Source organism: Panthera uncia, assembly GCF_023721935.1.
Source record: "Panthera uncia isolate 11264 chromosome B3 unlocalized genomic scaffold, Puncia_PCG_1.0 HiC_scaffold_1, whole genome shotgun sequence".
Classification (NCBI taxonomy): Eukaryota; Metazoa; Chordata; class Mammalia; order Carnivora; family Felidae; genus Panthera; species Panthera uncia.
Genome location: NW_026057582.1, coordinates 99,144,748 through 99,167,456, shown reverse-complemented (window position 1 = coordinate 99,167,456; position 22,709 = coordinate 99,144,748). Strand labels below are relative to the sequence as shown.

At 36.4% G+C, this 22,709-nt stretch overlaps 1 protein-coding gene across 5 annotated transcripts in view; it reads right to left on the bottom strand.

The window, feature by feature from the left end:
* Nucleotides 1-22,709, bottom strand: part of RNF111 (ring finger protein 111) — a 91,573-nt gene that overhangs the window by 20,643 nt on the left and 48,221 nt on the right. For all 5 annotated transcript variants that reach the window (XM_049613706.1, XM_049613708.1, XM_049613709.1 and 2 more), the window contains exons 3-6: nucleotides 16,215-16,341; nucleotides 12,329-12,492; nucleotides 9,128-9,322; nucleotides 205-524 (exon numbers count right to left, since the gene is read on the bottom strand). In XM_049613706.1, coding sequence (XP_049469663.1) covers nucleotides 205-524; nucleotides 9,128-9,322; nucleotides 12,329-12,492; nucleotides 16,215-16,341 — 806 coding nt within the window. The remainder of the gene's footprint in view (nucleotides 1-204; nucleotides 525-9,127; nucleotides 9,323-12,328; nucleotides 12,493-16,214; nucleotides 16,342-22,709) is intronic.

Sequence of the window (22,709 nt, the reverse complement as noted above, 5' to 3'; positions counted from 1 at the left end):
AATTTAGACCATCGGAAAATCCTAGAGACTTAATTAAAAAAAAAAAATCGCAAACCACGAAATTAGGCCACTTTTGCAAGGGCAATAGAAATGACTTTTTTAGTATATAAAATGCATCATTAGTATTGTTCTCCCCCCCCCCCCGCCCAAGGAAAGCACAATTTTTAAAAATTAAGAAAGAAACATTTATCAAATTCCACATACCTGGTCATGATAGCTGGTACCAGAACTACTATTGGCTCCACAAGGTGCTTGTACTTGTGGAGGTCTTTCCACAGGGCAAGTAGGATCACTAAAGGAGGGAGAAACAGGGACAGCCGGGTGGGGAGTATGATGGTGGTGGTGATGATGCTGAAAATGGTGGCCATGCTGCTGAAAGCAACTTGTGTGTGGATGTCCTAATGCATGGTGATTCTGTGACGACCCTCCACATGGTGAGTGCTGGGGACAGCAGGAAGGTAACCTTGGCATTGCAGGAGGGCCAGCTTCTGTTACAGCACTAGATGCAGTTCTCCTCGAGTCATCTTGAAATAAACAGAAATGCACAGAACAATCAAATGATCAGGTATCACTGTGTAAATAATAGGTACTGTGTACAAGTAAATAAAGAGCTAAAGGAATGTTAATTAAATTCCAATCTCTGTAGGGGCGCCTGGGCGGCTCAGTGGGTTGAAGTGTCCAGCTGTGGCTCAGGTCATGAACTTGCAGTTTGCAGGTTCAAGCCTCGCGTCAGGCTCTGCTGACAGCTTGGAGCCTGGAGCCTGCTTTGGATTCTGTGTCTCCCTCTCTCTCTGTACCTCTTTCTCTCTCTCTCTCTCTCTCTCAAAAATAAAAAAAAACATTAAAAAAATTTTTTTTAAAATTCAAATCTCTGTAAATAAGAGTATGATAGTACCACATTCTTAATATGCATATCATATAATTTCAGGCAGTGATCTTCAATGGGATTTTTCTGAAAGCCTAAATTCTTCAGAAGGCTCATATCTACCATGATATTTAAACATGGAAAGAGATCATCTTTTCCTAGGTCATAACAAATGATTAACTTTAAATTGAATTTAAAACATTCCAGGTGGCTCAGTCGGTTAGGTGTCTGACTCTTGATTTTGGCTCAAGCATGATCTCAGTTCGTGGGATCAAGCTCCAAGTCAAGCTCTACACTAACAGCATGGAGCCTGCTTGGGATTCTCTCTCTCCCTCTGTCCCTCCCCACCCCCACAAACTCTCTCAAAATAAATAAATGAACTTGCATGATTGTTTTTGGAAAAGGTTATGATCCTCTAAGTAGGAAACACTGGAGTCCTGATGATGCTCTCTGCCACATGCCCAGAGTTATTTTGAAGGTATGTTCTTCCATGCCAGAAGAACTACAAAAGTGCCCTGAGAAAGTCTACCCCAGTGCTTCAAACTCACCTAAAAAACAGCACCCTTTCCCCAAGCTGCATATTATGTGGAAACCATACAAAACAGATAAAATTGCAGATAAAAATTTTTACTTAAAATATAAAAATCAGAGAAGTGGGGAGCCTAGAGCCCTAGCCTTCCCCCTGCAAACATCAGCCTCTTCCTTTCCCCGCCTGACTCCTAAGCCATCTCCTCAGAACCCTTAGGATTCTGGAGGACCACTGTTCTGGCTCTATTTCTAGAGTAACCAATACCAGGGATACCCTGCTCCTATTTGGCCCATAGAACCTAGCCAACCTCTTCTGGGTCAATTTTCCAATTTGGAATCTTCTAGTTACTCACAAACAATACAAAACTCCAACCCAAACTAGCTAAAATAATAAAGGGAATTTACAGGCTCACAAAAATGAATCTGGGTGGGGTGCTTCAGGCTCTGGTTGATATGTCTGATTGCAGCAAACCTCCCTGTAATTCTCCCAAGCCTGCCCTCTCATACATGTCCTAACCTGCCTTTCCTGATTCTCTTCTGGGCAAGGTCTGTGATCCAAACCCTGTTAGGGGTTAGTATCTCCATTCAAAATCTCTGTACATTGTTTTTCTCCAAGCTCCTAGTCTGTCCTATTTGGGCTAATTTCTTGTACTCTATTGTAAAGGTTCTTAATCTTAGAACTGTACTTCAGCAATCTGTGAACTTGGATAGGAAAAAAAAATTTTTTTTTTTTTTTTTGCCTTCCAGAATTAGCACTACCTTATTAGCATCAGTTGAGACGTTAAACATCACAAATAATTTGTAACCAAAAAAAAAAAAAAAAAAGAGAGAGAGAGAGAGAGAGAGAGACAAAAAGAAGGTCAAGGTACCTTTTTCTTTTAATGTTTATTTATTCTGAGAGAGAGAGAAAGAGAGAAAGGAAGAACATGAGCAAGAGGAAGAGGGGCAGAGAGGGAGAGAGAATCCAAAGCAGGCTCTGCACCACAGCACAGAGCCCAACACGTGGCTCGATCCCATGAACCATGAGATTGTGACCTGAGCTGAAATCAAGAGTTGGACATTCAACTGACTGAGCCACTCAGGCGTTCCATGTGTTGTTTACTTTTATAACATAAATTATGGCAGATTCAAAGTCCGTTCCATAATTTCATTCATTTGCATTCCATTTTCTTACATAACGTGGACAAAGTTACAACCAGCTTATCAGGAACAGACCATGATCAACAGGCTATCTTTGCTATGCTGAATCAAACATTAATTATTTTCTATATGGTGTAATATTTGTAGCAATAACTATTATGTAACTTTACTTCTGGCAACATTTTAAGCGTTTTATCTCAGCTCCCATGCCAAAACAGTGTACAAATGAGTATCATTTATTGTGTTACTTTATAAAAAAGGATTAAAACCTCTGGAACACTAAATCCATTCAGCGGGTAGACTAAATGACCTTCCAATTCAGATGCTTTTAATTTTCAAATCCGGTTATTTAAGGATTATGTGGAACTCTAAAATTTAGGAGAAGAGTGTATAACCAGAGCAAAAAAGATCTGTAGACTAGTAAGGCTGTGACTGAAGTGACAGGATATTTATTCGTTCAGAAAGAACTTGCCTTCATTGTCTTCAAATATTTCTAATATAAAAATCCGAGTGAGAGAAGAGGAAGCATAATGACTATAATATATTTACAGCTGAATACATATTTAAAGGGTCATATCACTAACAGTTCAGCCTCAAAAAGAAGACTGACCTTATGATTCTACTTCTTAGGGTACAGTTTGGCTTCCCATTAAATTAGTAATCTATTTTCTTATAGTAGAGAGACACTTTGTTGCCCAAACAGGCTAGGAATCCTAAGTAAAGGCAACTGAATCTCCTCTTGTTCGAGATTACTGACCAAGGAAAATTGCCATATGTTAGAAGTGAAACACAAAGATCTAATCAAATAAAACACTTCCTTTTTATTAAAATCAGCCCACAGAGTGTCCTCTAAAACTGGCCAATAACAAACCTGCACCAGAGAAATAAATTCCACAGCTCAGTAACATCAAGCTGGTTAAAGTATTTTCTTGTAATTCTAGCAGGATTACTGAGATGTATTCATGCATTTATTCATTCATTTGGCAAGTCTTACACATACTAATGGCATGGTAAAGGATCTACAAAAGGCACTGGAAAATACAATGGTGAAAATGAAAGCCCTGGTCTTTAAAATAACTTGTGCTGTTGTCTACCTCTGTTGTTTTATCTCCAGCAACTAGAAATAGGCGTGCACAATGTAGGTGGCTCAATAAGCCCTTGCTAAATATAAGTTAGCCTCACAAGGGGAAAGAGGCATGATGGAGCTAAGTGCTAAGAAGAGAGTAACTTGATCTTTAGTCCTCAAGGAGATCACCATCAAGTATGGAAACAACGTAAGATTTAAATCAACCAGCATTATAACAGCAGCACTGGGTTCTAATATAGCACAGAGCAATGCTGCCCCCCAGGGAACATATGGTAACACCTGGGGACATTTTTGGTTGTCACAACTGGAGGGGAAGTGGTACTACTAGTATTTAGTAGGCAGAGGCCAAAAATGCTGCTAAATATCCTACAATGCACAAGAACACCTCCCCCCCCCCCCCCCAATACAAAGGACTGTACAACACAAAGACAATAACGTCAGGGTTCAGAAATTCTGGCAGAAAGGAAGAGTGCAGGCTCCAAACCAGACTTCCTAGGTTTGAATTCTTGCTCTACTACCATATAACCATAAGCAAGTAACTTCACCTGTAAAATGAGAGGAATAATAGAATCTGCCTTGTAAGTTATCACAAAAATCAGTTAATACAGATAAATCATGGACTAACATTATAAGCTCAACAGATGTTAGCTATTATTATCCACTAGAATGTTAGTTCTGTTAGGACAGAGAATTTATGTTTTGTTCCCAGTGCCTAGGACAGTGCCTGATTATTAGTGTGTAATCAATAAACACATCTGAATAAATGAATATATAAGATATGCATGCACGAAACAAGAACACATGGAAAAGCCAGACAAATGATGAGCTGCCTGGGCATGTTGAGTTTGAGGTGACTAAAGAATGGTCCAGAGGAGATGTCCAATAGGCAGCTGGATATAAAAGTTTAAAACAAAGAGAGGGCTCTGGAAACACAAAATGTAAGGTCACTGGCATACTGCACAAGGTAGTTGAAAACATGTGCAGTTATGAGATGGGCCAGGGAAAAAGGATATGAACAAGGCTGTGGGAGAAAACAGAGATGAGATTACTGCCAGGTTTTTTAACATCATGTTTGTTTTAACAAGAGTCAGAAGCAAGTTAAAGGAAGGAGTTTAAGATACAGAAGACCCTTTTAAGTGCATACAGACTTGACACAAATGTACACATGCATACTAAGGTCATGGAACCAATAAAGATGCTGAAGACATAGAGAAGATAACTGTTAAAGCAAGGTCAAGGACACAAGAAGGGACAAGAGGTAGAGGATGAATAAAGGGACTGGAAGGGATAGGAAAGAGTTAAAGGACCAGGAATTAGGAGAGAAGGATAGATATAAAGGTTTTCATGGAGGGCTGGAAGTTATGAGTGCTCAAGAACCTTCATTTACTTTTTATTTTTCCCTGGGGAAATCACAGTTTTGAGGAGAATGAGAAACTTTTGGAAGGCAGGAAGAAGGAAGGAGAAGAAGGACAGGGAATTAACTGAGATACATCACCCTATGGCAACTTATTACCAAAAGCCCAAGATTAGATTCCATAAATTTATGAGGCACCAATCTGCCTAGTTCTATGATTTTCACCAGTCCCATCTAAAAACCTTGATAGGAGTAGTTAGATGACTTGAATGATTCAAGGTTGGAAATATGCAAGAAGGTGCAAAGTAAAGAATAGAATCTAAAGAACTCTACAGAACAAGTTCTATAGAGTCTTAGCAGGAAATGAAGCCAGCAGAACTGAGTGCTCCTAATATAGTCTGAATATCTGTATGTACTTCTATCAGGTTTATACAGAAAACAATTTGGCCTGGAACAAGATTCCCCTAGTCCAGAGAAATACAACACAAACAAGTCTATCCCAAAGGTAATCATCAATATAGGTAAAATAGTATCATGAGAAAACCATTCAGGTAGTAATGTCATCACTATGTTAGATATAAAATGTGAATTCTGAGCAACAAGAGTCTTAAAAAATAAATAGAGATAAAAGCTTTGAGACAGAACTGAAATAAAGTTGGGACTGTGTCACATAAAACCTAGACAAGAGAGTACATAAAGCTACCAGGGGAAAGGAGTGAATGAGAAAAGTTCAACTTTGCCTCAAAGATTATTATTGACTTTGATGAAAGTATTTAACTTCCAGATGTCTTCATTTCTGAAATGGGAAGAGTTATATTAACAAGAAAGTTTTTAAGGATTAAATAATAATATATAAAACAATACAGAAGACACTCAGTATAGTACTTGGGAAAGAGTATACACTCAATAAATGAAATAAAAATTAGCCCATTTCATTTCTGCCTACATTTTTTTTTCAAAGAATATAGTATTTAAAAGACACTTTTGGGAAACCTCCTTGGATTGTGGTTTCCACTCTCAATTTCCCAGAGAAGGGAGACCTAATCCAGCCACAAGCAATTTCCTGAGCTACTCAATATAACTTATGAGAATATTGTAAAAAGGAAGATACTATGAAAAGTAAAAAATAGGGTGCCTGGCTGGCTCAGTTGGTTAAGCATCCGACTTCAGCTCAGGTCATCATCTCCCTGCTTGTGAGTTCAAGCCCCACATCGGGCTCTGTGCTGACAGCTCAGAGCCTGGAGCCTGCTTCAGATTCTGTGTCTCCCTCTCACTCTGCCCCTCCCCAAAATAAGAGAGAATCTTATTTTGAGTCTCTCTCAAAAATAAACATTAAAAAAATAAAAATAAAAAATGATAGCATAAGGTGGTCTCATTATTAATGCTCATAGATATAGTCAATCTATGAGATACAGGGTCTATAATATCGCTGTTAATAAATGGTCAGCAAATTCCTATCTCTGTGCCATTGTCCAGGAAACAAAGAAGGCTAGCTTAATGCTCAGTTAAACATCTCATAGGAAAATAAATAAATAAATAAATAAATAAATATCTCATAGGAGAAAGTACCAGAGGTATCATTGCTAACTGAAACATAGTAATGTGAGGTAAGAGCTGAAAACACTTAATGACATACAGGAATATCTTTGCGACCCTGGATTAGGAAATGGTTTCATAGATATGACATCAAAAGAACAAAAAACAAACAAACAAAAAAAGAAACTGAGAAAATGGATATCAAGCTTTTTTAAAAACCCCTATCCTCATTTTCAATTGTTTTGAGGACATACTTAGGAGTCAGATTGTAGGTCATATGATAACTATGGTTTAACATTTTGAGGAACTGCCAAAGTGTTTTCCAAGGCAGCTGCACCATTTTACATTTCCACCAGATGTTCATTAGGGTTCCAATTCCTCTACATTCTTGTCAACACTGGCTATTTTCTGATTTCCTGTTCTTTGGTTGTTGTTGTTTTTTTGTTTTTTTGTTTTTTTTTTTGAGTAACAGACATCCTGATGAAGATAAAGTAATACTTCTCTGTGGTTTTGATTTGCATTTCTCTAATAACTAAGTATGCTGTTTTCATGTCCTTCTTGATTAACTGTGTATCTTCTTTGGAAAAATACCTACGCAAATTCTCTGCCCATTTTTAAACTAGGGTTATCTGTCTTTTAATTGTTGAGCTGTGTAAGCTCTTTATATATTCTGGATACTAGACCCTTATCAAATATATGATTTTCAAGTATTTTTCTTACACTCTGTAGGCTGTCTTTTCACTTTCTTTTTTTTTTAATGTTCTTTCATTATTTCATTATATATTTTGCTATTTTTACATTGTTCATTTTGTCTTTTTGTTACCCCTTTTTTGGAGTCATGGTGGATATTGCAGAGACTCATAGTTTGATATATATTACAAATATTTTCTCTTGATTTTTAATTTTTGCTTACATTATGTATCAGGACCTGTATTTTTTTTTTCTTTTTAGAGAGCAAGTGGCCAGGAGGTGGAGAGAGGGAAAATGGGAGAAGGGGAGAGAGAGAATCTTAAGAAGCCTCCATGCCCAGCACATGAGTACAATGCCAGACTGTTTCATGACCCTGAGATCATGACCTGAGTCAAAACCAAGAGTTGGATGTGCAACCGACTGAGCCACTTAGGTGCCCTTGGCCCATATATTTTAAATTTTTATGCAGTCACTTCTGTCATTCTTTTCCTTTATTTTCCAGAGTTGTATTTATTTATTTATTTATTTTTTAGTTTTATTTATTTTTAATTTACATCCAAGTTAGCATATATTGCAACAATGATTTCAAGAGTAGATTCCTTAATACCCCTTACCCATTTAGCCCACCCTCCCCCACAACCCCCTCAAGTAACCCTCTGTTCTCCATATTTAAGTCTCATATGTTTTGTCCCCCTCCCTGTTTTTAAATTATTTTTGTGTCCCTTCCCTTATGTCCATCTGTTTTGTATCTTAAAGTCCTCATATGAATGAAGTCATATAATATTTGTCTTTCTCTAATTTCGCTTAGCATAATACCCTCCAGTTCTATCCACGTAGTTGCAAATGGCAAGATTTCATTCTTTTTGATTGCCGAGTAATACTCCATTGCATATATACATACCACATCTTCTTTATCCATTCCTTCATTGATGGACATTTGGGCTCTTTCCATACTTTGGCTATTGTTCATAGTGCTGCTATAAACATTGGGGTGCATGTGTCCCTTCGAAACAGCATACCTGTATCCCGTGGATAAATACCTAGTAATGCAATTGCTGGGTCGTAGGGTAGTTCTATTTTTAATTTCTTGAGGAACCTCCATACTACTTTCCAGAGTGGCTGCACCAGTCTGCATTCCCACCAGCAGTGCAAAAGAGATCCTCTTTCTCCGCATCCTCGCCAACATCTGTTGTTGCCTGAGTTGTTAATGTTAGCCATTCTGACAGGTACAAGGTAGTATCTCATTGTGGTTTTGATTTGTTTTTCCCTGATGATGAGTGACGTTGAGCATTTTTTCATGTGTTGGTTGGCCATGTGGATATCTTCTTTGGAGAAGTGTCTATTCATGCCTCTTGCCCATTTCTTCACTGATTATTTGTTTTTTGGGTATTGAGTTTGAGAAGTTCTTTATAGATTTGTGGAGACTAACCCTTTATCTGATATGTCATTTGCAAATATCTTCTCCCATTCCATTGGCTGCCTTTTAGTTTTGCTGATTGTTTCCTTCGCTGTGCAGTAGCTTTTTATCTTGACGAGGTCCCAGTAGTTCATTTTTGCTTTTGTTTCCCTTGCCTCTGGAGACACGTTGAGTAAGAAGTTGCTGTGGCCATGTCTTTTCACTTTCTTGGTAATGTTTCTGATGTACAAAAGTTTTACATTTTGATGAAATTCAATTTACCTATTTTTTCTTTTGTTGCTCATATTTTTGGTCAGCCATTTCATTCTCACTGATCTCTTTCAGTTGAGCTATGACACTTTGGTAATATATAGCACACAAACTGAAATATGAAATCATAGTCTAATTCTAAAGACATTATTTTGCTCACATAGGATTTATTCTACAAATATGCTCTTTCTAATATAGCAACAAGAATACTTTTCCTAAAAAGAGTAATGAAAAATGGTGCTCCCCCACTTTATTACATACCTCCTATGGAAGTACCAGTCATGCTATTGCTTGTAAGAGTAGCTGAAGTCTCTGACACTGTGGGGGGTTGACTACCAGTGACAGCTGAAGCAGTATCAGAGGCCTGCTCAGAGGTAGATGGATTTGAATTGTTAATGGAAGTGCTTGTGGTTTGTGATTCCATTCTTGCAGAAGTGGTTGGTACTACAGTAGGTTCTGCAAAATACAAAATGTTTAATCAGCATTTCAAAATAGATCAGGTAATGGGTTATATTTTAATTCATGGTAACATTTTTATAATTATTAAACTTTAAAAGCTTTCATAAAGCTAGCATGCAACATTAAAATGACATGCTACTAAAATACAATTACTGCATTAAAAAAAATCAACATATATGCATATTCTAACATTCAGGTGATTACCACAGTCTTTTGAGTAACAATTATGTAAATTTTCTGATCACAAAGGAGAAAATGAGAAAAGGAAAGTAAAAGCCCCTTTACTATTTTCATATACATTGTCACAGGCTATCAGACCAGTATTACAAATTACACTTTCTCTGGTACAGAATGAATTCTAGAGTCAGACTGCATGGACACTACAGTCATAGATAAGTTACTTAAACACTCTCCATTTCCTCGTCTGTAGAACTGGGAAAGTACAGAATTTTCCTCACACAACTATTGTTAGGATGAACTGAGGTCACACATATAAAGCACTCTGTATAATGGTTTACATATAGGAACTACTTAAACATTAGCTATGATTTTTAACACTGTGTTCGTCTCTTTCTTACATGCCTTTTTCAAAAATTTGTTTGCAAATATTGATAATCATCAGTGCTTTCTAACAAAAGTAAAATTTTTGTAGAAAGTAAAAGAAAGTAAAAGAAATTTCAGGCAGATTTTTCTTTTTTTTCAAATTTATTTTTTAAATATACATCCAGGTTAGTTAGCATATAGTGCAACAATGATTTCAGGAGTAGATTCCTTAATGCCCCTTCCCTGTTTAGCACATCCCCCCTCCCACAATCCCTCCAGTAACCCTCTGTTTGTTCTCCATATTTAAGAGTCTCTTATGTTTTGTCCCCCTCCCTGTTTTTATTTTTGCTTCCCTTCCCTTATGTTCATCTGTTTTGTATCTTAAAGTCCTCATATGAGTGAAGTCATACGATGTTTGTCTCTTAATTTCACTTAGCTTAATACCCTCTAGTTCCATCCATGTAGTTGCAAATGGCAAGATTTCATTCTTTTTGATCAGGCAGACCTTAACTTATGTACAAGTTATATTTCAGACTGAAACAGTTGTTTAAAAGGTGAAAATAAGTCTGTCCAAAGCACAGTCACAACAATTAGATCTGAGAAGGGACTCTCTTAATGTGATACAGAATGAGAGGATAAACTATTCTATACAATGCAGTGTGCTGAGGGGATTCCTGAAACACAAATAGTGCCTGCTGATCTACATGGGACACTGTACTCTGGATGCATAAACAAATATATTTCCTTATACATAAAAAGGGGAGGAAGGAACCTCTGTTTATTGGCAAATGGTATTTAACATTTTGACCTTAGCAGTATTGACAGTTTGGGCTGGGTAATTTTCTGCTAGAGATGGGAGTCAGTACCGGCAAGGCTGTCCTGTGCCTTTTAGGATGTTTAATGGCATCCTGGGCCTCAACCCATTAGACATTAGCAGTACTCTTCCCCAACTGTAAGAACCAAAAATGTCTGCAGATATTGCCAAATATCTTCAGGGACACAAAATGGTCAGCACTTAAGAACCATTGGTCTAACTGATATACTCAATATTTTGGACTTACTTTTAATAAGATAGATGTCTTCCAATGAGAGAAACTAGTAGGGAGAAGAAGGCATCTAATGATCACTGGAATACTTATAACCCAGTGAAAGTATTCTGGTCGAACTAATTCCAATGGGTTAAAAGACTACTCTGTCACCTTTTCCTATTTACTGGCTGGCAGACATCACAGGGAAAACACACAGAGTTTCCAACATAGTAATCCTAATTTAATTAACTTTGAGTAATCTTAAATGAATCCCTAATAATATATTAATCACTGTCTTACAGATAATTTATGGCACTTCAAAATAAAAGCTGAGACATGGTTCAATGAAATGCAGATAATAGGAGTAAATTACCTCTTCATAAACATCTTAATTCAAAGTAGTCATACACTGAAAGCTTTGATCACCCAAGCTGCAAACAATCCATACAAGAGCTGATTGTACCAGGCCTTTCTTCCTACCTATCTTATGTATCCTTCCTCCAATTTAAAGCTAACAAATTCATATAAGGCTTATCATCTTCTTTTAAGGAAATTATGACTGACCCTTTCCTTCTAAGATGTAACTAACTACTATCTGAGGGTAATTTTCACTTAAGTGGGAAAATCTACACCTAAATATTCATATATTCATACATGCTACCACTTTCCTTCACCTGTTTTCCAATTCTAGCTTTCTTTTCTTAGTTACTTGGATGCAGTTGTAAGCCGAAAGAAAACACCACAGCCAAGAAGCACAAAGGTACTGGTAATATTAGAGGATAACATAATTTTTAAAGCAATTCTGACATTTCAAATAACCAGTATTAACCACGTAAATTCAAGTTATGTTGCTTTTCTGTTGTATTTAAAAAGTGTCATTTGTATTTTTCTTTTTTTAATGTTTATTTATTTTTGAGAGAGAAAGAGCATGCAAGCAGGGGATGGGCAGAGAGAGACAGAGACACAGAATCTGAAGCAAGTTCTAGGCACTGAGCTATAAGCACAGAGCCTGACGTGGGGCTCGAACCCATGAATCGCGAGATCATGACCTGAGCCAAAGTTGGACACTTAACCGACTGAGCCACCCAGGCATCCCTGTCACTTCTATTTTTCATAGCAAAGTTAAAGCATGACAATAATATTATAAATTAAAGTAATAGGTAAGTCTGAAGGTAGCTCAAACTACCACCTGTAAAAAATAGTTTTTTCCTAAGAAAATAACTACTGAGCAACAACAATGAAAGAATTTTAGGCACAATTTATAAACTGAGGTATTTATATCAAGTGAAAAATAAGATTAGAATATCCAAAAACTTTCCAGTAGTTTAATAATATTAACAGGAAGTGGCAGGAGTTTCATTTTAGGAGCTTCAAAGGTATCTGATTTTATCAGTTCTCTTCCTAATTCTACACTGTTACTAATCCAACTTACCATCTTCATCAACAGTAAGGTCCACAACTTCTGCTGCATTTTGCCTCAAGGGTTGAATAACAGTAGAGATCCTACTGCGGTTCCGTGGCTCCTGTGGCCGACTTGTATGAGAATTTGAACCTTGGCTCCAATGAGATCTGGAGTGTCCAAGAGTTGAACGAGACCTTAAATGACATCAATATTAAATTAGTAAACATAAAAAAATGAACAAGAATTTTAGTTCTTAAGAAATCATAAGCCTTTCTTACAAAACATGTTGTGAAGTTCAAGTTATAAAGTTTCTTCTCCAAGGAAATAATGGTAACAGAATTAAAAATTATGACTAGCACAATGCCTGGCATTCAATAAAACATTTGCTGAATGAAATGTTCAACAAATGTTCACCAACCAACTGACCTGAGAATATGTGAAATGATATGTGAGACCAATCACTGGTATAAAATACAGGATTCTGTTTCAAGAATGCTGCTCTCTTTTCAATGGTTATTTTGAATACTCACCGGGTTGTAATCCAGTATTTACATTTTATTTAATACCTGAAATTATTCACCACAGGTAAAGTAACAAAAACATCAATATGTTAAACATTAAATAACACCCACACAATCTTGTATGTTGAATCCAGACTGAATTTGCAAAACATGGCTTTGAGAGTCCTAAACCAAGATAAGTTTCCGGTATTGTCCTAAAAAAGATTCAAGGTGGGGCACCTGGGTGGCTTAGCTGGTGAAGTATCCAACTTCAGCTCAGGTCATGTTCTCACGGTTTGTGAGTTCAAGACCCATGTTGGGCCTTGTGCTGACAGCTCAGAGATTAGAACCTACTTCAGATTCTGTGTCTCCCTCTCTGCCTGCCTCTGTCCCACTCATGCTCTGTCTCTGTCTCAAAAGTAAATAAACATTTGAAAAAAATTTTTTTTAGGGGCGCCTGGGTGGCTTGGTCGGTTAAGCATCCGACTTCGGCTCAGGTCATGATGTCACGGTCCGTGAGTTCGAGCCCCGCGTCGGGCTCTGTGCTGACAGCTCAGAGCCTGGAGCCTGCTTCCGATTCTGTGTCTCCCTCTCTCTCTGACCCTCCCCCATTCATGCTCTGTCTCTCTCTGTCTCAAAAATAAATAAACATTAAAAAAAAAAAAAATTAAAAAAAAAAATTTTTTTTTAAAGATTCAAGGCACCAGAGATTTTCTGGGATTAGGACAGGTAAGGATAGTTACAGCTAGTTTACTAGTTTGGTAGTCATAAGAAACATCACTTGTTTGAACCACTTTATGCTTTGTTTGTTTTTGAGAGAGAGAGAGACAGAGAGAGCACAAGCAGGGGAGGGGCAGAGAAAGAGAGGGAGACAGAATCTGAAGCAGGCTCCAGGCTCTGAGGTGTCAGCACAGAGCCCAACACGGGGCTCGAACCCACAAACTGTGAGATCATGACCTGAGCCAAAGTTGGATACTTAACCGACTAAGCCACCCAGGCACCCCCACTTTATGCTTTTAAAGCATGTAACCACAAACCCTCAACACCTAACACTGATATCATCTTTTATTAAGTGCATCGTGTTGTATTCCACTAAATTATCTCTAAGTATTAAAAAAAAACTCAAGGATTCAGTATAACAGTCTGAACTGAGGGTTCAGAGGGATATTATTCAAGATTCAGGAGAAAAATAAGTGTTTTAAAAAGGTGGGGCTTATGAGTTGATTTTTTTCCTCTTGCCCAAACTGAATGTAAAACTGCTTAAAGATTATTGTCAGGGGCACCTAGCTGGCTCATTTGGAAGAATATGAAACTCTTGATATTGGGGTTGTGAGTTCAAGTCCCACGTTGGGTATAGAGATTATTAAAAAAAAAAAATTATCTTTAAGAAAAAAAAAAGAAGCTTATTGTCAGCTTGTATGGAAAGGGTGAACCAGATCCGTTAATATATAGTCATCAGGGATGTAGGCTTGACCACTCAGAAAAGAACCGGGGCTGAAAATGAATTGTAGAGCCTAAGAATTTAGAAAAAAGCTCTAATTGTAAAATGAAATTCTCAAGTAACCAGGAGTATAAAGGTGAATTCTGGAGACACAGCAAAAAAAGACGCTGCATTCCAGCAAGAATTGTGGAGATCAAGGCATGATAGTAAACAAATGTCTCAGGATGAAATGGTTTTGGATGAAAAGAGAGATCACAACTTAAAATTCTTGAGAAACCAAGAGACTGTAATGAGACTAAATAGTCTATTATTTCTGGGAGGCTCTTAATGAACACATTAAAGTTCCAGGTCCACTTTGCAGTTCATGAAACCTTCAAATATTATACTAAAAACCTGATGTATAAGGAATAGTTTTCACAGAGGCCTTAGTGGTCCCTGTGATTAGTGACAACTGTCAAATCCTAAAATTAAAGAATCTGAAACACAGATGCATTCTTTCTCTCTCTCTTTTTAAAGATCTTGTTTTTAAGCAAACTCTACACCCAACATGGAGCCTGAATCCACAACCCTGAGATCAAGAGTCTCATATTCTACTGACTGAGCCAACCAGGAGGCCCTGGATGCATTCTCAGAGAGGAAAGACCAAAAGCCAGCTAAACAGTGACAAAGTTAATACCCCGTGTAACAGTAAGGAAAATAAATATGGGTCATGAGCACTGTGTGTCTTTTTCAAGATCGTGGTCCATTACTATGGTAAATGCATCTGCTTAAACATTAAGCACCTCCATGACAAGAAAGATCTCCAATTCCACAAAGATAGGTCCTTCATTTCAGCAATCCTTGTAGCTCATAAAAACTGAGTAGTATTGTATCAAGCACTACATACAGTCACAGGGTAACTGTGGCACCTACCATGGAGTACTAATTTTCTTGAGTCTAGGAAAATCATTTAAAACTGAAACAGATACATTACAGAGTGCTCTCTTCCATGCCATTAGAAGCGGCACGCCAATGGAAAAGTACAAATGGAGAAGCACATTCTAAGTATGTTTGTAACATGCTTCCAAAATAAAAAAAAAATTAATAAATAACACAAATTAAAACACAAAGAGCAAATGCATTTCTAAATTCAGGCCAACACAAAAATCAAGGTTCATCCATAGATTAGTTTGGCGTATCAAATGGAATAAAGGAACACTTGATTGCCTTTTGTATCAATATCTGTAATCATCTAAAGCACAAAATGAATAGTGTTATGGTTTCTTCTTTCCTTTTTCTTTTTCTTTTCTTTTTTTTTTTTTTGGTCAAAGTAATTCACAAAAGGGCAATATTATTTCTAGTTATTTATCAAGGAATTGTCATTCCTTTTTCATTCATTTTTTCATTCATTTTCATTCATTTTTTAGTTCAGGGTTTAGATAAAATTACTGAGTGAAGAACCAAAAAAATTACAAAAATATGTTTTATACTACATTGCCCTAATAGCACAAATTTCACTGCTATCAATGAAATCCTGAAATAGATTAGAACAAAAATGAATACATAAATATCAATACTCCTTAATATTTTTCACTACTTTTACTTTTAGTACCATTCCTAATACTTATGTTTTATTCACATCTAAAACTCAAAGAAGCTCATGAACTCTGAATCATAAAACAAACTAAATTTTGTAAAGCACTAAGTAAAACTACTGTTTATCTGCAGCATTAACTCTTAACTCCCATTGTACATTTGCAGTGCTTTTCTGTTGGTCCGGGATATGATCCAGGGAACAATTTTACTTTATTTTCTTCCCAGGTGAGTCTAATGAAACCTGGTTTGAAGACCACTAATCTGGTTATGCTCAAATGAGGTCTAAAAAAAAAAAAAAAAAAAAAAAAAAAAAAGGGTAAAAGAATCCAAGTATCTGCAGCACAAATGTTTAAATATTTACATTTAAAACTTCATCTGCAAACAGGAATTAAAATCATACCGATAGCTTTCTCCAACTGTTACAATCTCCACCTCACTGTCAGTTGAGGTAACATTAATTTCTTCATTGGCAGTGACCTGGGGAGTGGAGGAAGCTTCAATCACCACAACATCTTCATCAATACTTCCTGGAAACAAAAAGGAAAAATGTTTTAAACTAACAGACAAAAACTTTTACTTTGAAGACTATGAAATTCATTATAAAAGTAAAAATCCTACCTGTCAAAAGAAAATTTTTTTAAAGACCAGAGCTAAACATACATAGTGAAAACAGTACTTACTCTCTTAATCTGTGCATCTTCATGTTTATTTCCTTTTATGATTTGTTCTTTACAACTTTTAGTGGTTTCCATATATTTTAATTTTTTTTTAATGTTTATTTATTTTTGAGAGAGGGAGAGACGACAGACTGTGAGCTGGGGAGGGGCAGAGAGAGAGGGCGACACAGAATCCGAAGCAGGCTCCAGGCTCTGAGCTATCAACACAGAGCCCGATGCGGGGCTCGAACCCACGAACTGTGAGATCATGACCTGAGCCGAAGTCGGACGCTTAACCGACTGAGCCACCCAGGCACCCCAGTAGTTTCCATATTAATTTGCATGATCTTATATAGAAATATTAATCCTGTAATATCTAAAGGTATTAAGATCTTATGTAAGATATTCACATTCTATAATAACTCTTTAATATCTAAAATAAAGATAGTATATTTGCTGTTAATTTTACCCAAGATAGATTTTATTTATGAGATATGGTATTCTTTTAAGAAATACAAAGCAGCTTTTTTTTTTTAACTTACTTAAAAAAATTTTTTTCTAACGTTTATTTATTTTTGAGAGAGAGCAAAGGGGAGAGGCAGAAAGAGGGAGACACAAGATCCAAAGCAGACTCCATGCTGTGAGTACAGAGCCTGGTGCAGGGGCTTGAACTCACGAACCAGGAGATCATGACCTGAGCTGAAATCAAGAGTTGGCCACTTAACTGACTGAGCCACTAGGCACCCCAACTCTTTGGTTTTAAATTATGAAATCTGTTGTTTCTTTTGTAGTTCTTTTCTAAATTGCTCTAAGTTTGTAAAGTGCATCCTTATTTAGAGGACAGATACATCTATATTTTGTTCAATGTGTTTCCTTAATTATTGACTTCATCTAGAACTAATTTTTGTTTATGGTATTAGATAAGATTATAAATAGAATCTGGCACTCACTCTCCATGGGTAATTAGCTATCCCCAACCATTTACTGAAAAATTCATTTTCCTCTATTAAATTTTGATACCTACCTTAAATCTTCTTACGTGTTTTAGGTTATATTTTAATGCCATCTATTCATCCCCTTTGACAAAGATTCTTATGTCAGGGTAATGCTGTTTTTTTGTTTTTTTTTTAAACAGCTTCTAAGATATGACTTTCATACTTTAAAATTCACATTTTGGGCTGCCTGGTGGTTCAGTTGGTTGAGCATCCTATTCTTGATTTCGGCTCAGGTCATGATCCTAGGATTGTGGGATCAAGCCCCACACTGGGCTCTGCGCTGAGCATGGAGCCTGCTTAAGATTCTCTCTCTCCCTCTGTCCCTCTCCCTCGCTACCTCTCTCTCTCTCTCTCTCTCTCTCTCTCTCTCTCTCGTTCTCTAAAATAAAATTAAAAAAACAAAATATTTAAAAATATGTGAATAAAAAAAAGGATAAAAATAAAAGTCACATTTTGTCTCAAGGAGATACTTGCACACCCAAGCTCACAGCCAAAAGGTGAAAACAACCTAAACACAGAATCCCAAGGAAACTCCAGGCTCTGCTATTAGCTTGAACCTACAAATTGTGAAAGCATGACTTGAGCCAAAGTCAGATGCTTAACTGACTGAGCCACCCAGGTGTCCCTAAAACTCATACTCTGTATATAAACTACATTACAGTGCCGTAAGTACTCAACATGTTGGTGCTAATTACTATTAAAAGCATCTTCCTGTTACTAGCTGCTTTTGCTACTGCTGCTGTCTTTTGCAGTAACAAACTTACAGAAGTTGTTGCTCTAACTTTGACTCCTCTTTGGGATTTTTCTGTTGGTTATCTAGCCAACAGAAATGAAAACATACATATCCACAAAGATATCTAGCTAACAGAAATGATAACATACATATCCAGGAAGATTTGTATCCAAAAGTTCACAATAGCATTACTCACAATAGCCAAATACCAGAAACAATTCAATGTCAATCATCTGACAAATGGGTAAACAAAATGTGGTACACCCATCTAATGGAATAATACAAAAAAACCCTAAATAGTAAACAGACAGTAATCACTGATAGCTGCTACAACATGGATGAACCACAAAAACATTACACTTAGGGAAAAAAGCCAGACACAAAAGATCACATATTATATTTTATTTATAGGAAATGTCCAGAAAAGGCAAGTCTTAGAGACAGCAACAGATTAGGTTGTGTAGGTCTGAAGGGTGGACAGGGATTAACTGCAAACGAGCAGGCGGGATCTTTTGGAATTAATGGAAATGTTGTAAAACCACACTGTAGTGATGGTTGCACAACACTAAATTTACTGAAAATCATTGAATCACATACCTAAAATGGATGAATTTTATGGTAGGTAAATTATACCTCAATAAAGCTGCTTTGTTTTTGTTTTTTCAGTTTTATTTTGAGAGAGAGTGAGCACGTGAGCATGAGAATGGAGGAAGGGCAGAAAGAGAGGGAGAGAGACAATCCCCAACAGACTCCATACTGTTAGTGCAGAGCCCAATGCGGGGCTCAAACCCACAAACCATGAGATCATGACGTGAGCCAAAATCAAGAGTCAGACACTTAACTGACTGACCTACCCAGGTGTCCCCATAAAGCTGTTTTCTTAAAAAAATAAAATTTAAAAAAGGCTATAAGATATTCCCTGCCAGATACAGAACTAGACTTCAACAAATGAAAAGAAATGCCATAATCTTGAAAAGGAATACACAAAATACTAAATATGTCAGTTCACTCTAATTTAGCCAACAAATAAAATCCCAATAACAATACCTTTATATGTCTCCCCACTACCACTATCCTCAGATAAACATTCTGATTCATTTGGGGGGGCGGCCCCTGGGTGGTCTAGCCGGTTGAGTGTCCTACTTCGGCTCAGGTCATCATCTCATGGTTTTTGAGTTCGAGCCCTGTGTCAGGCTCTGGGCTGACAGCTTGAAGCCTGGAGCCTGAAGCCTGCTTTGGATTCTGTCTCCTTCTCTCTCTGTCCCTCCCCCACTCGTACTCTCTCTCCCCCAAAATAAGTACACATTACAAAAAAAATTTTTTTAATTAAAAATTAAAAAAAGGTAAGTTCACTTGGAAGAATTAACAGGCAAAGATAACCAAGAAAACCTAAGTGTCTATAATTAAAACAGTGTGCTTCAAGTATATGGAGACCAATGGAACATAAAGAAAACTCCATAAATAGGTCCAAATGTCTATGGAAATATAACATATAACAAAGATGGTATCTCAAGTCAACAGGAGAAAGAAACCTTTTAGTGATTTGGGACAACTGGACAGCCACATTAAAAAAAAAAACAAAAAACGGATCTATTCTTCATACTGTACATGAGGATAAACATCAAATAGATCTGTGCTTTAAATGTAAAATAAAAAGTAAATAGAGAGGGGAAGAGCAGGGGGAAAAATGGGTTATTTCTCTCATTGACTTGCAGTGGGAAAAACTTTCCTAATTATGATTCAAAACCCAGAAATAGTAAAGATAAAGGTCAATAAATTTGACTGGCCAAAAAAAAAAAAAAAAATCTGGTATGGTAAAAAAAGCACTAACAAAGTCAAAGGACTAATGACCAATTTGGGGGAAATGTGTGATTATATAGTTTCTGTATCCCATTATAAAATATATAAAGCACTAAAAATGAGCGGAAGAATGAAGACCAATATCCTGATAGAAAAACAGGCAAAAGATACGAACAGATTGCTCACAAAAAATAAAATTACCTTTAAAGATATGAAAAGATATGCAACATTACTTATTTAAAAAATTAAAAATATACTGCCATACTATTTCTTACCTATCACACGGACACAAAAATCTAAAATCTGACAATAAATTCTGATAGAAAGGCTTTGGACAACAGGCACTCTCAAATACTGATGGTGGGCATCAAAAACACAGAAAGAAATTTAGCTATTATTTTAAAAATAATACATGCATTTATCTTTGGCTCAACAATCCCCTCCTAGAATTCTATTCCAAAGATACAATGGCAAAAAATATTAAATAACATATACCAAAAGTTATTCATTGCAGTGCTGTTTATAACAGCAAAAGACTGTAAACTATTCACCAACAAATTGGCTGAACATCCTTAGGTATAACTATACAATGGAATACTATAAAGCTGTAAAAAAAAAAATAAAACGAAAAGCAATGAATAAAGGAATGAAATATAGATTTAATTCCTCTATAATCTCTCTATATTGTAACAATTTTACATATTGTTAACTAAAAAATCAACAAACATATTTTTGGTAAGAGGAGAGAGAATAATACACATATTTATTTATATTATTGTACAGGAAAAAAGATGGAATAACAAAATTAAAAAGTAATGAAAACGCTTATCTGTGAGAAAGAGAAAGATAGGAAGAGAGGGCAGAGGTGGGAAACTAGAGCTCAGTGAATACAATCCTGTTTAAAAGGTTTGACTTTGGGGCGCCTGGTAGCTCAGTCAGTTAAGCATCCAACTCCTGATTTCAGTTCAGGTCATGATCTCACAGTTTCATGAATTCGAGCCCCACATCAGGCTTGAGATTCTCTCTCTCTCTCTCTGCCCCTTCCACACTCACACTATCTGTCTCTCTCAAAATAAGTAATTTTTTTTTTAATTACAAAAAATTTTTACTTTGTAACCAGGTAAATGTTTTACATAATTAAAAAGCAAAATTAAAGCTTTTAACAAATACCTTAAAGAAAGAAAAACTCTGAAACGAATGAACCTAAATGCATATTAAATCAATGGCATAACCAAAGAAGACTGACCAACAGCAAAAAGGAACCCAAAAAAATCTTTATTAGCATTGCTGTTAGTAATAACTGTAATATTGTAAATTGTAAATATTTTCATTTTTATTCATTTATGAATGTTCATTTATGTGTATTTATAGTATGTATAGGATAAAGCCAAAAAGCGATTGTTAATTTATTAAGAATCACAGTTTTCAATGTAAGAGTAAAGAGATCCAAATATAAAACAGAAGTTTACATAAAAATCCCTAATCCTAAACTTTCAATGGAAATAGTCATATAAAAATTAATGATTTATCTCTTTCTAAAATCTTTATATTCCTAACTTTGTCCATTAAAAACGCTGAAAAGTGGGACCCCTGGGTAGTTCAGTTGGTTGGTCGTCTGGCTGTTGGGTTTCGGGTCAGGTCACGATTTCACAGTTTGTGGGTTTAAGCTCCATGCTCGGCTCTCCGCCAGCAGTGCAGAGCCTGCTTGGGATTCTCTCTCTCTCCATCTCTCTGCACCTACCCTCCTCACTAGCGCTCTCTCAAAGTAAATAAACATTAAAAGAAAAATGCTGAAATGCAGTAATAACTCAGCAGAACAACAAACACCTTAATTCCCAGTCTATAGCCTCTAACTATAACTCAGCAATGAAAGGAAAGGAGGAGTAGTTTTTAAAAAATGGTTGTTTCCAGGTTTGAGGCAGGAAATGTAAACTATGGATCTGGACCATCCTGTTTTATCAGAGACCATCTTGTCAAAGACCACTGGGGTGGTATCAAAAGGACATAAACCCAACTTGAAGATGCTCCCACTGGCCAAAGGTGAAACTATTTGAACATCAAACAGAATAAAAAGATTGCTATACATCAACTATGCTAAAACCCATGAGTTCATAATGATACCTGAAAATGAAAACTCCTCTTTGGATACTGCTAGAGCACCAATTCATTCTGAAAAGTGGTAAAATCAAGCATCCATCTTGCCTTTCTCATATGGACCTCATTTCAGAATAACCAGTTAGTTGAAGAATTCTTTGTAGAAGAACCTTCATTAACAAATGTAAGCAGAATGACAGATTTAGAAAGTCAACATTTTGCAACCCCTAAATGAAAGAACGGATCTGGGCAAGATCATCAAAGCTGTTGCTAATACTACATGAAATGTTGATGGGGAACTTTAGAGTGGAAGGATCAGAATGACACCATCAGAACCCTCTAATCAATTTTAACAAGTGATACAATAGGAAATACACAGCACAACCAAGGAAGTGTTCCTGAAGTTAAATTAAATCAAGCTTTTAGATCTAAATACCAGTTGGCAGGAAATATGCAATATATAAAATAACTTAAATGGTAGGGTATCTAGAAATTGTTCTGAAATTCTCCAGGGGAAAAAAAAAATTGAGGGGTGAGAGATGAAGAATGGCAGAATGTTGAAAACTGAAGCTAGATTATGTACGTATAACTGTTTTTATGTGTGAAAATTTCCATAT